Source organism: Podarcis tiliguerta (genome assembly GCF_965153285.1).
Source record: "Podarcis tiliguerta genome assembly, chromosome: 18".
Lineage (NCBI taxonomy): Eukaryota > Metazoa > Chordata > Lepidosauria > Squamata > Lacertidae > Podarcis > Podarcis tiliguerta.
In genome coordinates, this window is record NC_139551.1 from 5,812,277 (window position 1) to 5,828,992 (window position 16,716).

Consider the following 16,716-nt stretch of genomic DNA (forward strand, 5'->3'; position numbering starts at 1 on the left):
GCATAAATCCAGTATCACTCATCACAAGTCAGTTATTTCTCCTTTAACCCCCTTTTAAGACCTGTGTCGGGACGCGGGTGGCACTGTGGTCTAAACCACAGAGCCTAGGGTTGCCGATCACAAGGTCGGCGGTTCGAATCCCCGTGACGGGGTGAGCTCCCGTTGCTCGGTCCCTGCTCCTGCCAACCTAGCAGTTCAAAAGCACGTAAAGTGCAAGTAGATAAATAGGTACCGCTCCGGCGGGAAGGTAAACGGTGTTTCCGTGTGCTGCTCTGGTTTGCCAGAAGCGGCTTAGTCCTGCTGGCCACATGACCCGGAAGCTGTATGCCGGCTCCCTCGGCCAGTAAAGCGAGATGAGTGCCGCAACCTCAGAGTCAGTCACGACTGGACCTAATGGTCAGGGGTCCCTTTACCTTTAGTTTTAATAACATGCTGTTCTAGAAGAGAACATGCAAGTTGACCTAAATGCATTTGGCAGCAAATGTTCCTTTAACCAGGTAACATCCCTGCTGAAATCTCTTCCGTTTATGCAACTTGATAAAGGCACGGAGGCAACTGTCTGCTCCTCAGCAACTCATATAGCCTCTGGACTTGGGAGATTCCATTTCACCATCGTGGCTAAAATGCCACCGATAGATCTGATACCTCAGTCGGTTGAAGCGTGGTGCTGCAAACACCCAAGGTTGCAGGTTCGATCCCGGCCTTCGTATGTGTGTTTCTGAAACTATCAAACTATCAAAAATACTATCAAACTTTCTGGATCAGGCAAACTGGAAGACGTTAAGTCCTTACAATGAGATTTATGAACTGGGAAGTTCAGATTACTTAGCATCATTCTGCACGAAAGACCTTAGATCTGAGCTCTGCGACAGCTCAGATAACTTGTCAATGTTCTGCTTGCAGTACCTTAGATCTGAGCAACAGCAGCTCAGATTATTTAAGCCAGGTTTGCATTTATGAAGGGAACAGAACGATTCTGATTTAACGTAGAAACCAAAGCTCTGTGTTTATTTGATTTCCCGCCAGTCCTTTTGACATAAAATCCCAGGGCGAGTTACAACAATATATCTGATTTCATGCCTATCGATCCAGGGCAGCCCAAACTTGAAAAAGCCAGCTGCTTTGCTGATGTGAATTTGGGCTAAGGTCCACTCCAAGTCGAGGCGCCGAGAGATACGGCAGAACAATTAGAGGGCAGGCTCGAAGTGTCCCAGCACAAGGACGGAAAGGAAGACATGGTTTTGCGTATCCGAAATACAATCTCAATTCAGGAGAGGTTTTGCTCTCCGAGCAGCAAGCCCTGGCACGCCAACCAGACTGAAATCAACTCCAGAAGGAATGTTAGCCAGACTTTAACTGCGCTGGCATTTGAGACTTGAGAGGGGAGTGGACGTTTTAAATATATCTTGGCAGCCATCGGAAAGAAACCCTTCGCTGAATAGGAAGATAAAGCCAGCCCACCCCGCTGCATATCTTGCCGCTTATAAAAGGCCGTTGGGTCTGGAGTACATTTGACGACAGAGGAGCCTGAAGACCGAAATGTTTAATCAATGAGTTCTGAAAGGAGGGCAGGGCTATTAAAGTTTGTAAATTCCTCCCCCGCGATCCCTCTCCCGCCCCGCAAACGGCAGCAAAAGAAAGTGGTTTTATTTACTGTATTTTTCGCTCTATAAGACGCACCAGACCACAAGACACACCTAGTTTTGGGAGGAGGAAAACAAGAAAAAAAAATATTCTGAATCCCAGAAGCCATAACAGCAAGAGGGATCACTGCGCAGCGAAAGCAGCGATCCCTCTTGCTGTTCTGGGTTGTGATAGCTGCGCAGCCTGCATTCACTCCATAAGACGCACACACATTTCCCCTTACTTTTTAGGAGGGGAAAAGTGAGTCTTATTGAGCAAAAAATACGGTATTTCACACCCGCAGGTTTGGCCTCCGATGCAAACTCCAAAATTCGCACCAAGGAAGTAGTTTTATGCTCGCTGAATAATTCATCGTTTTTCTACGGTTGGTGACTTTTAGAAGGAACTGGCATTTTCTGGCAAGCAGCGCCGGGATGCTGACGATAGCTACTAACGCAATTTGTAATCCAGGGTATAGCAGGCTGCAAATGTCTCAGTTAAGTAGACCCTGCAAGTTGCTTCATATCCCTCAAAAGCAGGGATGGGGAGGGGGGGGGGCGGATAAATTCTAATAATTTGAAGCAGCCACCCAGGAATTTGAAACATTCATTCAGGCCTGCAGCTTGGAAATCTGGCGATGGCGCCTAGGAATTTGAAAGGTTTTTTTCTCTTTCCTCCTCCCCATTCGTCCCTGATGAAGGAGAACGATAATTGGACATTTTGTGCGATGCTTATATCTATGTAAGTCGATTGCTATGGAAACGACCTGGTCCTTACCCTGTTACTGCAAAGGTTTAAACTCCATGACGCTAACTAGAATTTCTCTTGGATTCTGCTTAGCCTTACCTCGCCTTGCATTAAAACTGTCACACTCTCCTGAGAAGCAAGAACCCGATCTGCAAAGGATCTTTAAACATGCAAGCAAGAAACCTGTTTGGGGGGGGGGACTGATTCAGTGTGATCTTTAATATATATTTAATAAAACTTTAATATTCAACAAGGAATTATAAATCAGTAAACAGAACACAACCTCTGCTCCCAATCCTTTACACCTCCAGTTCAGCCATGACCCCTGATTGCCGCAAGCTGGGTTGTTGTGGCCGTTGCTTCTGTAAACGACAGAGCAATTTTTAGGCTGTTTATAAATAAATGGGTGGAAAGTTTATCGGAGGATTATTGGAGAAAGCGAGGGGAAAAGACCGAAAGTAAAAGTTAAAGGAACACAACTCTTCCTTTAGTTTTCCTTTTTCCAATGTGCCGGCTTTGAAGCTCTTCTCAACATTTTGCAAACCACTTTGGGAAACCTTATACCTGAAAAGCAGGGGTGGCAAAGATTTAAAATAGAGATGGATAACGGCACAGAGGCTGCTGTAAAGAACGGGACAGAATAGAAGACGAGATCAAAGAGACATCCACGGAGAGCATTTTTTTTTTTTGCAATGCTGGTTGCTGAACTGTTGTTGCGAAGGAACAGCAATTACTGACAGGTGTGGGGTGTGTGGGGAACGCATGTCTAGCCTTGCCAAAGAGTGGCCTTCCCATAGCTCACGACTCAGGCAGGTCAGGAGCCAAAGGATGACACGGCAGACCCTCACTTAATCTGGATTTCGTGGGGCCACCATTTATTTATTGCAGTTTCCTGGGGTTTCACGCCTCTGCCGCATTCGCCCTCCTCCAAAAAATAAATAAACAAAATAAAAGTACAGCCAACTTCTTACTGCACTCATCTGGAATTGGCTAAGATTCCACACACACACACACCAATCCAGAGTCACACCAAATCGGAGCCGTTGCTGCAGAAGCGGGTCGCTCTGGAGCGCCGCCGAACCTGAATCGCTCTCTTTCTTCTTGCAGTTCGGTGGCCGAGAGCACGGACAGCATGCAGGAGGTTCCAGGTTCGAGTCCAGGCCGCTGCCAGCCAGGGCAGGCAATTCTGAGCCTCAGGTGGAGAAATGGAGCTCCTGTTCTGCACCGATCGGCTTCCTCTAGTTGCAAACCACACCTTCCTGCCCTTTTCTTTGAGTCCAGAGTTGCCTGGGGCAACCGGGCTCCCGTTAGCGGCTTCACCCCTAACTCATCCCCCCCGAATCCGGAGCCACTCCAAATTAAAAACCCAGCTTTACAACAGAACAGAGCGCCACTCGGCTTGCTCTCATCCGAAACCAGGCTCACTCCAGTTTCCATTTCCCCCCAGCAGGAACGATGAGAATCAAAAACTTTCCCCGAAGTTCCCTGCCCTCCAAACTCGACGTCACTCCGGATTCGCCGCCTGCTGCAAAGGCGACCCCCCCCCCCCACTTTCCCTTTCTCTCAAGCGCGCACACGCCCACCCCTAGCTCCCTTCTGGGCTCCCCCACCCCTCTCCGCCCCCCGCCCGCCCCCGATCCGGAGTCACTCCGGATTCCCCCGGTCCTCCGAAGAGGCGCCCTCCGGCGCTCGCCTCCTCGTCACCGCGGCGTCACTCCGGCTCCTCCCTCCCGTCCGGGGAGCGGGGAGAGCTCTCCCCCCCCCACCCCGTTAATCCGGAGTGACTCCGGAGTAGAACCGGGGCGAGGGGGAAAAGGCGCCGTCCCCCCCGGCAGGCTTACCTGGGTGGCTCCCCGGCGCCTCCAGGCTCCCCTCAGGGCTGCGCGGGGCTCCGGCGGCGGTCGGGGCTGCGTGAGGCGGCGGCGGCGGCGGCGGCTCCCGTTGGCAAGTAACCGTCTCCAGGGCTACAGTCACTATGGCGCCTCCTCGCGCGGGGTTTCGAGGCAACTGTTGCTAGCCTCCCGCGTGACGTCGGAGTCCGGGCCACGCCCACGCCTCCCGCGCCACGCCCCCTCGAGGCCGCGGAGGGCGGAACTATCCTCCCCCTCCCTCCCTCCCTCTCTCTCTCTCTCTCTCTCTCTCTCTCGGCCTACCCTGGCGCTGATTGGGCAGCCGCGGCGGCCAATGGGAGCGGAGCTGCTCGGGGAGGAGGAGGAGGAGGAGGAGCGGCGGGCTTCTGAGCTCGTGCAGAGCGCCTTTCGACCCTGCCGCCTGCCAACCGCTTCCACGCCGTTTGTTTCGTTTTGTTTTCTTCACCTACCCTGCCGTCCCTTTATTTTATTTCCTCCCCTGCTTTCCATGCCATTTATTTTATTTTATTTTTTATTTATTTATTTAATTTTATTTATTTATTTTATTTTATTTTATTTTCCACCCTCCCCTACCTTCCATGCTTTTTATTTTATTTTATTATTTTATTTTATGTCCTCTACCACTTCCATGCTATTTATTTTTAATTTTATTTATTTTTAAATTTAATTTAATTTAATTTTCCACCCTCCCCTACCTTCCATGCTACTTATTTTATTGCCTCTCCCCCCCCCCCTACCTTCCATGCTATCAGTGGCGTAGCGTGGGGGGTGCAGGGGGGGCCGTGCTGGCTGTGCAAATCCGATCCGAACCGCCGGGTCGCTGCCCACTGTGGAGGGGAGGGTGCCAGGCGTGCGGTGCGGTGCGAAGAGAGAGCGAGGGACTATCTGGGGGAGGGACAGTGCAGTGGGGGGGGCGCAAATTACTTGCCTTGCCCCGGGTGCTGACAACCCACGCTACGCCACTGCATGCTATTTATTTTATTTTATTATTTTATTTTATTTTATGTCCTCTACCACTTCCATGTTATTTTATTTTATTTTATTTATTTATTAATTTAATTTAATTTAATTTTCCACCCTCCCCTACCTTCCATGCTACTTATTTTATTTCCTCTCCCGCCCTCTCCTACCTTCCATGCTATTTATTCATTTTATTTCATTTTTATATGCCTGTTGTCTTTGTCCATGGAGTTTTCTTGGCAGGGATACTGGAGTGGCTTGCCGGTTCCTGCTCCAGGTGGATCACGTTTGGTCAAAACTCTCCACTATGCCAGGGAGAAGAGACGGTGGAAGAAGATTGGGGGGGAAAAATTAAAAATTCTATTTAGAGAAATATTGTAAAATTAATGAATGTTAGGAAATGTTGGAATGAAATTACATGACTTTAGTAGAAATATTATAAGGAGTTAAGTATAAATAAATTCTAAGGTTTTGATGGTAAGATGAGGTTAAAATAAATTAAGATAATTAAATGATAGAAAGCAGTGAAAGATGGGAAGGATTTGCTGATATAGATAATAACTGGAATACAAAAAAGGGAGGTGTGAGGGGGTCGAGGAAATAAGTTAATGAAAGATAAGGATAAATATTGGATGTGTTTTTAATTGTGTTTGTGTTTTGATGTATTGTGGGTTTTTTTTCTTTTTGCTCTCTTTTTATGTATTTTTTTCTCTTTTCTTTTGTTCTTTTTTGTGCTCTTTTTCTGTAACATTTAAACTTCTAATAAATATTATTTTTTAAAATAAACACAAAACTCTCCACTATGACCTGTCCATCTTGGGTGGCCCTGCACGACATAGCAAATAGCTTCTCTGAGTTATTCAAGCCCCTTCGCCACGGCAAGGCAGTGATCCATGCCTGGCGTGCTCTGGTCCATGGGGTCACGAAGAGTTGGTCACAACTAAACGACTAAACAACAATTTTATTTGGAATGAAATTATATGGTTTTAGCAGAAATGTTATAAGGAATTAAGCAAAAACTGATTGTTAATGGGCCAAAGTGGAAAATTTAAAGTTAGACTGTGTTAAGATAAATTATAGAACAAAAAATTGAGAAAGAGGGAAAGGATTTGCTGAATTAGCTAATTTGAACTAGAATACAAAAAAGGGAGGTGTGAGGAAGTCGAGGAAACAAGCAAATGAAAGATAAAGATATGGAAATTAGATGTGTTTTTAAATGTTTTTGTTTTTTCTCGTTTTGATGTATTGTTTTTTCTTTCTATTTTCGATGTATTGTTTGTTAATTTTTTATTGCTTTTTCTCTCTCATGCTTTTTTTCTGTAACTATAAAACTTCTATTATTATAAAAAAATAAAAAAACAATTTTATTTTACTTCCTCTCCCGCCCTCCCCCTACCTTCCATGCTTATTTATACATTTATTTTATCTTACCTTTTTTAAAAAATATTTTTTATTATATTTTATTAAGTACAAAACAGAAAAAATATACAAAGAAATAAAGAAAACACATGTAACCAAGGGAAAAATAGAAAACATTTTACCTCTTCTCATGCTTATAATTATTTACACCTCTATAAAGCAATTTTATCTTCTCTTATAGCCTCTCCCACCCTCCCCTACCTTTCGTGCTATTTTATTTTATTTTATTTCCTTTCCCACCTTCCACGCTATTTATTTGTGTTATTTCCAGAATACTGGAAAAGGTAGCCCCACCTTGTGCCGGACAACCCACAATAAATGAGATAAATGAGAGAAAGGTCATTGGCTACAACAGCTATAGAGCCTCCACATTCAGAGGCACTCTACCTCTCAAAGCCGTAGGAGAGGGGGAAGAAGGCAAGGGAAAACCTGGAGTTTTACAGGACATTTGAGAGGGGCTCCAGGCAACGTGTTTAATTTCCTGTACAGAGGCCCAGGGACGCGGGTGGCGCTGTGGATAAAAGCCTCAGCGCCTAGGGCTTGCCGATCAAGAGGTCGGCGGTTCGAATCCCCGCGGCGGGGTGCGCTCCCGTTGCTCGGTCCCAGCGCCTGCCAACCTAGCAGTTCGAAAGCACCCCCGGGGGCAAGTAGATAAATAGGGACCGCTTACTAGCGGGAAGGTAAACAGCGTCTCCGTGTGCTGCTCTGGCTCGCCAGAGCAGCGATGTCACGCTGGCCACGTGACCCGGAAGTGTCTTCGGACAGCGCTGGCCCCCGGCCTCTTTGAGTGAGATGGGCGCACAACCCTAGAGTCTGTCAAGACTGGCCCGTACGGGCAGGGGTACCTTTACCTTTACCTTACAGAGGCCCAAGGCATTGTGGGAATTCATGTCGCAACTGGGCCAAGGTGCTTTGTGTTGCTCAGAGCATCAAGGCCACGAGGCTGGAGGCTTGCGCATGAACAGGAAGGAAGGAAGGATGGATTAGTCAAGAGCGCAACTTGCTGAGCCTGCATGTAGCTTACGGGGCAGACATTGTCAGCTGCAGCAAAAGCAAGATCCTTAAGTCCTCTTAAAAAAAAGATCAATGCATTTATTATAGCTTAAGCTTTGCAGATCAGAGCATTCGCCTTGTGATAGGAGATAATGTGATAGGAATTTTATGGTATTAGATATATGGTAATGTTCATAACTGCACATACATAGATCAGCACAGGAAGACCAACCTGGAACCATTTTGATTCCTAAACTGACCAAATCCTTTCTCTGCAAGGTTAAACTGGAAAAGCCTCCCCATTGTCTCTTTCCTCACAAGATATGTCTGTTTGAATAAGGTGTGAGTCTGTGACCTGGCCCAGGGCATATTTTTATTTACAACAGCCTTTATATGTGGCCCTGGAAATAATTGCATTAAATCCCATGCGCTCTGCCATGGGTAGGCAAACTAAGTTTTTTTTTGGGGGGGGGGGAGCCGCCCAGAGTGGCTGGGGAGGCCCAGCCAGACGGGTGTGGTATAAATAATAATTTATTATTATTATTATTATTATTATTATTATTATTATTATTATTAGGCCCCGGGGGCCAGATCTGGCCCAATCACCGTCTAAATCCAGCCCGCGAACGGTCTGGGAATCAGCATGTTTTTACATGGGTAGACTGTCCTTTTATTTAAAATGCATCTCTGGGTTATTTGTGGGGCATAGGAATTCGTTCATCTCCTCCCCTCCCCAAAAAAATATATAGTCCAGCCCCCCACAAGGTCTGAGGGACAGTGGACCAGCCCCCTGCTGAAAAAGTTTGCTGACCCCTGCTCTTTGTGAATCAAGACTGCAGGACGGCGTCTCTGCACCCCGGTTGAAAGCAAGGGACCGTTGTGTGTGAATGTCTGCCAGTGTCTGTTGGGTAGATATAAACAGGGATTTTTGTGCGTCTGTACTCACTGGTACACCCCGCAATGACGGGGTGAGCTCCCGTTGCTCGGCCCCTGCTCCTGCCAACCTAGCAGTTCGCAAGCACGTCAAAGTGCGAGTAGATCAATAGGTACCACTCCGGCGGGAAGGTAAACGGCGTTTCCGTGCGCTGCTCTGGTTCGCCAGAAGTGGCTTAGTCCTGCTGGCCACATGAGCTGTACGCCAGCTCAGTCAGACATGACTGAACGACTCAACAACAACAACAACGGCAGGGAAGAGGGATGCGGGTGGCGCTGAGTCTAGGGCTTGCCGATCAGAAGGTCGGCGGTTCAAATCCCCGCGATGGGGTGAGCTCCTGTTGCTCGGTCCCTACTCCTGCCAACCTAGCAGTTCGAAAGCACGTCAAAGTGCAAGTAGATAAGTAGGCATCTCTCCAGCGGGAAGGTAAATGGCGTTTCTGTGCGCTGCTCTGTTTCACCAGAATCGGCTTAGGCATGCTGGGCGCATGGCCCAGAAGCTGTACGCCGGCTCCCTTGGCCAATAAAGCGAGATGAGCACCGCAACCCCAGAGTCGGCCACGACTGGACCAAATGGTCAGGGGTCCCTTTACCTTTACTCACTGGTACAAAGTCAAGTCCCCTCTTTTTCTTCCGCAAATGGCAGCCATTTTGTATTGGCACCCATAGTATTTATCTCCATTCGTTATAGACGAGCACCAAAACAACAACAGAAAGGACTTGAGCGATTTACTACGCGTTTTTGGAAAGCAGCACGCTTGGACATCTCTTAAAATGCCACCACCAAACCTGGCGAGAGGCGGGGGAACGGACGGCAGTTCTCATCGATGTTTGGATGGGTTGACAGCTGCCGTTTCAAATCAAGGTGGTCACCCAAAACATGTCTTGGATGCGACTTGCGTTTGATTTTTGGCACAACGGGTCCAAATTGCGCCCATTTCGAACTCTGCAGGAGGCTTCCTCGTGGAATTTGTGTTGACGTTGGTCCAGGGGCCGCCATTTTGAATCAAGATGGTGGACCAAAACCTGGGCTTGGGTGTGAATTTCACATGTTCTTGGCATGACAGGCCCCAACTGTGCCAACATGTAGGCCTCTAAAGATATCCCCGCACATTTTGACATCACCCCACCCATTTTAGGTCCAAACTGCGGCGATTTGGAGGATTCTGAAGGCATGGTTTGCCCAGTTTGACACGATGGGTCGCAATCGTGTCGTTTTTGGATGCTTCCTAAGATATTGTTGCCCACGTCGCCACAACGGTTCCCAAGATGGAGGCAATGGTTTTTGTCTTTGGATGCCATTTTGAATCAAGATGGTGGACCTAGACATGACTTTGGCCCAGCTTGGCGTGACAAGCTATTTGTGTTCTGCCCTGTAGCATAGAAGTTCTCTGGTTGGCTTAAGGGAAGTAAAGCTATTTAAATAGCCAATTAAAAACTCTCCACACTCACAATGCAGCAAACGTTTCATTTTTTTAAAAAAGGCCCTAACAACTTACCGTATTTTTCGCTCTATAAGACGCACCAGACCACAAGACGCACCTAGTTTTTGGAGGAGGAAAGCAAGAAAAAAAATATTCTGAATCTCAGAAGCCAGAACAGCAAGAGGGATCGCTGCGCAGTGAAAGCAGCAATCCCTCTTGCTGTTCTGGCTTCTGGGATAGCTGCGCAGCCTGCATTCGCTCCATAAGACGCACACACATTTCCCCTTACTTTTTAGGAGGGAAATAGTGAGTCTTATAGAGCAAAAAAGTCCAAGGTGTTTGCCTACTAAGAAGCAGTATCCTTTAAAACCGGAGAACACACACCAAGGAGCAGTATTATTTAGGAGAAGAACGAAAGGGAAAAACAAAGGCCAAGACTTGAGATATTCAGAAATTTTATTAAACGCTCATTCCAACAGGGCAGGAGAGGTGTACATAAACCTTGGCTCATAGCAAACATTGTCTTTTTTTGAGGGGGTACAAAAGGACCCTCTGCCGCCCCGCTAATTTAACCCCAATACATTCAATTGCAAACATGATTTAACCACAACACCAACTACCCAGTGCCATTTACATTCCGGAAGTATTTTCTTTGGACGTCAACAGCTCCTCGCTTTATCCCCAAATACCTCCCTCTATCCCTGCACGGGCAAAACTCTCTCTCTAAAAAAACGAAACAAAACAAAACCCAAACACCCTACAACAATACCCCCATAGGCTATTATTTCTCAACTCTGCAGCACACCAGAACATATTGTGTCTCTCCAAGACGAGGTTTAACAGCTTCAGCATAAACAAGAGGCATTGGGGAGCAAATATCTCCCCGAATTATTTTGCTGTGGGTAGGGTCTTACATCTGTATTCAAGGTAGCAAGTACAGGCAAAAAGGAGAAGGGAGGAAAATTATAAAATAACAGGAACCAGCCCCAGAAAGCTACACGGATGTTCAACCTGGCAACGCTTGTGGCATGATTGAATGGGCACAACTTTCAGATAAGAGTTCGAGAGTCTCTTCTTGCATGCCAGGGTGTCCCATGTGCTCATTTCCCCCGGAGGGCAAAAAGCATGTTCACAGGCAAGGATTTTCCAAGAGCCCACCACCTTCCAACGTTTTCCTTGGTGGCACAGGAGGAACCGCTAAAATCTGGTTGCCAGGAGGACAGGGGGAACATTCGTAAGAGTCGCTGCCGCCTGTGTTTCTGCGGAAAAGGCTCCACGCGAACGGGTGCTACAGCCGAGCCTCACCAAGTGAACAGACTCCAAAATATAAATAATAATAAGGATTTTCGTGAGTGCACCGGATTTCCTTTTATCCACACGTGAAAGACATCTGTGGTTGTTTCTCGGTGGGTCGTGGGTCTCTGTGGGAGAGGGTGGGGGAAAACTCACACAAATTATAAAGTTGTGCCGCGTTTCACCAACGAAGAAAGGAAGTCGGTTCAGTGGGGAGATGGTTTCACTGCCAGCCGCTTGCTAGAATAGAATTCTGTTTAGACCGTGGGGACAGGCGATGCTGCCGTTATCTGCACGTCTAAACCGCAGGGTTTCTCCCCCCCTGCAAGGCACAGTTAGGGGACGAAAACCACACTTTCTGTACATTCAATTTCAAGAAAGGGCGAGGGTGGGTTGTGAAAGACACAGAGGTGGCACAGAAAAGGCGAGGGACGTTGCCCGGGTGCAAAGCCACAAGAGCAGGCTGGAGCCCTGTGCCAAAATGGGGTTCCAAAACAAAGCCCGGGGGGCGGGGAGAGAGAAAGAAAGGCAGCAAAGGTCACTGGTGTTTTGCAGCCGAAATACTTGGCTTTGGAAGGGGTGGGTGGGACGGGGAACAACTGGCGAGGAGAGAAACCAAGCTGAATTTGGGGGGCTGCCTTTATTGAAACCTCGTTTCTCAATAAGGGTAGAGGAAAGAGGAGCGAGAGACGGTGGCACCTCTCTTTCCATATGAAGACGGTCCGTGCAGCGAAGATTGGACTTCTGATAGAGGCAGACAGGCCGGCGGGTATGCAGTCCTCCGGCGATCGTTAGGTGCTCGTTTAGTTCGCGTAAAGCTGGTCTATTTGCTGTTTGTACATCTTGGCAACCACGGGCCTCTTTAGTTTCATCGTGGGGCCTGGAAACAAGAGAAAGAGTGTTAGGATATGTCGAGGAAGGCTGGAGAAAACACGAGGCTTCCCTGCAGGAAATCCAGGTTTGATTCCTGGCACCGTCTCCAAGGAGCTTCCTGGATAGCGCAGGTGGTTCAAATTGTTGCTGATAAGGCCAAAGGGACACGGATGGCACTGTGGGTTAAACCACAGAGCCTAGGACTTTCCGATCAGAAGGTCGGCGGTTCGAATCCCCGCAATGACAGGGTGAGCTCCCGTTGCTTGGTCCCTGCTCCTGCCAACCTAGCAGCTCAAAAGCACGTCAAAGTGCAAGTAGATAAATAGGTACCGCTCTGGCGGGAAGGTAAACGGCGTTTCCGTGCGCTGCTCTGGTTCGCCAGAAGCGGTGTAGTCCTGCTGGCCACATGACCCGGAAGCTGTACGCCCGCTCCCTCGGCCAATAAAGTGAGATGAGCGCCGCAACCCCAGAGTCAGCCACGACTAGACCTAATGGTCAGGGGTCCCTCTACCTTTTTTAAGGCCAAGGTTGCAGGTTCGATCCCCGGAAGGGACAAGCTTGCATATTTATGGGGGTTGGACTGGATGATCCTGAGGGTCCCGTTTTAAACCCTGGGCAGCGGCTGCTACTCAGTGCAGACCAGGGGCTGCAAACCCCCCTCCACTGAAAAAACTACTACCATTCCTTCATTTACCCATTGCAGAATTTTTAACCTTCTGTATGGTTTTTTTTCATAGTATCACGGCACTGGGAACCCCGAGGGTAATCCAATCCAGCCCGTTGCAAAGCAAAATGGCAACTAAAAATTTATTTACGCATGCAACGACAGCAGCCAGAACCCTGCAGAACTGGAAAGAAGAGAAAACACCAACAAAAGAAGAATGGATTTTAAAGCAAAAACTAAGAGCATAAAAATGGACGCGGGTGGCGCTGTGGTTTAAACCACAGAGCCTAGGACTTGCCGATCAGAAGGTTGGCGGTTTGAATCCCCGCAATGACGGGGTGAGCTCCCATTGCTAGGTCCCTGCTCCTGCCAACCTAGCAGTTCGAAAGCACGTCAAAGTGCAAGTAGATTAATAGGTACCGCTCCGGCGGGAAGGTAAACGGCGTTTCCGTGCGCTGCTCTGGTTCGCCAGAAGTGGCTTAGTCATGCTGGCCACATGACCCGGAAGCTGTACAGCGGCTCCCTTGGCCAATAAAGCGAGATGAGCGCCGCAACCCCAGAGTCAGCCACGACTAGACCTAATGGTCAGGGGTCCCTTTACCTTTAAGAAAACTACAGAGCATAAATAAGAAACCAACATGATGGACTACGCATGGAAGAATGAAAGCCCCTTTTGGAATATCTGAAAAAATGCCGTAATCAGATGAAATCACGAGCAGGATTTGAAATACTGATAACATATGAAATAGAGGGATAAACATTAGGAAGAACTTCCTGACAGGAAGAGCTGTTGGACAGTGGAATTTGCTGCCAAGGAGTGTGGTGGAGTCTCCTTCTTTGGAGGTCTTTAAAGCAGAGGCTTGACAACCATATGTCAGGAGTGCTCTGATGGTGTTTCCTGCTTGGCAGGGAGTTGGACTCGATGGCCCTTGTGGTCTCTTCCAACTCTATGATTCTATGATTCTTGGGGGAAATGTTTACAAGAAGGCAGGATGTAAATGGGTTGAGAGGTAAAAGGTAAAGGACCCCGGATGGTTAAGTCCAGTCCAAGGCGACTCTGGGGTTGTGGTGCTCATCTCACTTTCAGGCCGAGGGAGCCGGCGTTTGTTCACAGACAGCTTTCCGGGTCATGTGGCCAGCAGGACTAAACCACTTCTGGTGCAACGGGACACCAGGACGGAAACCAGAGCAGCGCATGGAAACGCCGTTTACCTTCCTGTCACAGCGGTACCTATTTATCTACTTGCACTGGCGCGCTTTCAAACTGCTCAGGGCTCAGCAAACTTTTTCAGCAGGGGGCCAGTCCACTGTCCCTCAGACCTTGTGGGGGGCCGGACTATATTTTTTGGGGGGAAATGAACAAATTCCTATGCCCCACAAATAACCCAGAGATGCATTTTAAATAAAAACCACACATTCTACTCATGTAAAAACACCAGGCAGGCCCCACAAATAACCCAGAGAGGCATTTTAGATCAAAGGACACATTCTACTCATGTAAAAACACGCTGATTCCCGGACCATCTGCGGGCCGGATTCAGAAGGCTATTGGGCCAGATCCGGCCCCCAGGCCTTAGTTTGCCTACCCCTGTGCTAGGTTGGCAGGAGCTAGAACAGAGTAATGGGAGCTCTCTCCGTTGCGGGGACTCGAACCACCGACCTTCTGATCGGCAAGCCCAAGAGGCTCGGTGGTTTAGACCACAGCGCCACCTGTGTCAGGGATGGGAAGTAAGAACAGCCTGGAATGCTGTTCTTAAGTTTAAATAGAAACATATAACAATTTTGGAATCTGGAATACGTATGGTAAGATTTTAGAGTTCAATAAAAACACGACTACTGAAGGAAAAAGATACCAGTTTCACCCACTCACCCAGTTCTCCGCCTGCGATGGAAAAATCCTTGTCTAGAAGCACCCACTTTTGGATTTTCTGAGCGTTCGAAGTGGCTCGGTCGTTGACGGACGTGACCCCTTTCTGAATGGCGCTGTACACCGCCGGGTCTTTGCTGTTCACAATGTCGGACACTTTGGTGGCCTTGCTGCCCAGTTTATGGCAAAACTCGATGGCTTGAGGCGTCAGCGCATCTTCCGGCTCTCCGGTTTCTAGGTTCACCATGCACTGGAACGGGATAATTCAAAAGGAGGGGCGCAGGTGCGTCAGCCAACACAGGAGGCCGCAACGTGGACCAAGATCCTTTCCACACATCTTTCCAACCCAAAAAGGGGTAAAGGGTACCCCTGCCCGTACGGGCCAGTCTTGACAGACTCTAGGGTTGTGCGCCCATCTCACTCAAGAGGCCGGGGGCCAGCGCTGTCCGCAGACACTTCCGTGTCATGTGGCCAGCGTGACATTGCTGCTCTAGCGAGCCAGAGCTGCACACGGAAACGCCGTTTACCTTCCCGCTAGTAAGCGGCCCCTATTTATCTACTTGCACCCGGGAGTGCTTTCGAACTGCTAGGTTGGCAGGCGCTGGGACCGAACAACGGGAGCGCACCCCGCCACGGGGATTTGAACCGCCGACCTTTCGATCGGCAAGCCCTAGGCGCTGAGGCTTTTACCCACAGCGCCACCCGTGTCCATTTCCAACCCAAGTTCTGCTGAATTACTGGACTGAAGAAGTTAGGCCACATTCGCCCCCTCTCAGAGGGAGAAGACAAGGGAGAAGAATGAGGAGGAGGAAAGAGCGACAGGGCTTTGGGAGAAGGGAGAGTCTGTGCCAGAGAGCAGTGCAGAAATCAGGTTGGAGGAAAGGGAAGACAGGAGACAAGAGATGAAAGCCCGGCTGGCAAAGGAGCCAGGTGGTCTCCCCCTCCTGCTAGTCTCCCAGAACCAGAAGAGGTGTGAAGAGGGTGTAGGACAGACAGACACGCTGGCAGAATCTCAGATCGCTTGGGAAGGACCCAGGAAAAGCACAGCCAGTTGTGGGAAGACACAGTCCCTGCAATTTGTTAGGATTCCTGCTCTATGATTGCAGTCATGGGATTGTTGTCTTTCACATGACGGTGTGTGTTTTGACTCCACAGCGTGGGAAGTGACGGAGACAGGATGTTTGTGTTCCTGTGTTCCGTGAAGCGGGACTCTTGTCCTTTGTCCTTTTTCTCTTTGCTGTCTGATGCTAGAGAGAGAGGGAGCCATGTTGCAGTGCTCCGTGTGTGTTGATATGTAAATAAAGTAGATTAGCCAAAATGCTGAGTTGCTGAGGTCTGTTACGCAAACTCTGCGGATCTCTAAGTGTGCCGGTGTCGGTTGGCATCGGTCGCTGTGATGTTCGGGCTGAAGAAAGCTTATGAACCTCCTGAACGATCGACCAGGAGGGAGAGAACATGCCAGTCGGGCACGTGTCTCTGCCAGGGTCCTACTCGAGTGTAGGCTGAACTCCTGACACAACGGCTTTGGGGAGAGGAGAGGCACGATCTACAGGAAAGAGTTGCTGTGCTCTCTATGTCTGCGCTGTGCTGAATAAAGAGTCAACTTCATGAACAGCTTGCTCTAAGAATTTTAAGGTCTCAAATATAGAATAAGTATTCATAAATGCACACACATATCTAAATATATGAACCATGTGTCTGAAATAGTACAGGAGAGCCATCCTGAAGCCATTTTGACTCTCCCACTGACCTCAAAAATTCCTCTGCAGAAAGGGAGGCAAATGGGGAAAGCCTTCCCATTGCCTTTTTGCTTGCAAATCCTGTCTTAAGGGCATATTTCTGTAAGAATAGGGTGAGCTTGTGACCTGGACTCAGGAGCCAAAAAAAGAATGGCCGGGCTGCCCAGTTAATGCCATCAGTGACCATTATCAGGTATCCTGGCAGGCAGGATTTCTGTAGACCGCTCCCTTCTGTGATGTATGTATGATGTGTGTGTTTTCTTGGGGGGTGGTCTTGGGTGAACAATTTCAAGAGTCTATATAAGGGCTT

At 48.5% G+C, this 16,716-nt stretch overlaps 2 protein-coding genes across 7 annotated transcripts in view; both read right to left on the reverse strand.

Moving 5' to 3' along the window:
- The window catches only part of RFX2 (regulatory factor X2), a 52,142-nt gene extending 47,737 nt beyond the window's left edge, over positions 1–4,405 (reverse strand). The window contains exon 1 of one of the 3 annotated variants that reach the window (XM_083421513.1): positions 4,212–4,405. The gene's annotated coding sequence lies outside the window, so the exon portion shown is untranslated. The remainder of the gene's footprint in view (positions 1–4,211) is intronic. The other 2 variants (XM_083421512.1, XM_083421514.1) reach the window with 2 other exon arrangements.
- Positions 4,406–10,408: 6,003 nt separating this feature from the next.
- ACSBG2 (acyl-CoA synthetase bubblegum family member 2) overlaps positions 10,409–16,716 on the reverse strand; it is a gene marked incomplete at its 5' end in the record, with an annotated part of 37,342 nt that continues 31,034 nt past the window's right edge. For all 4 annotated transcript variants that reach the window (XM_083421502.1, XM_083421503.1, XM_083421505.1 and 1 more), the window contains 2 exons: positions 10,409–12,143; positions 14,671–14,917. In XM_083421502.1, the coding sequence (XP_083277628.1) occupies positions 12,067–12,143; positions 14,671–14,917 (324 nt within the window). In that variant the 3' untranslated portion in view covers positions 10,409–12,066. The remainder of the gene's footprint in view (positions 12,144–14,670; positions 14,918–16,716) is intronic.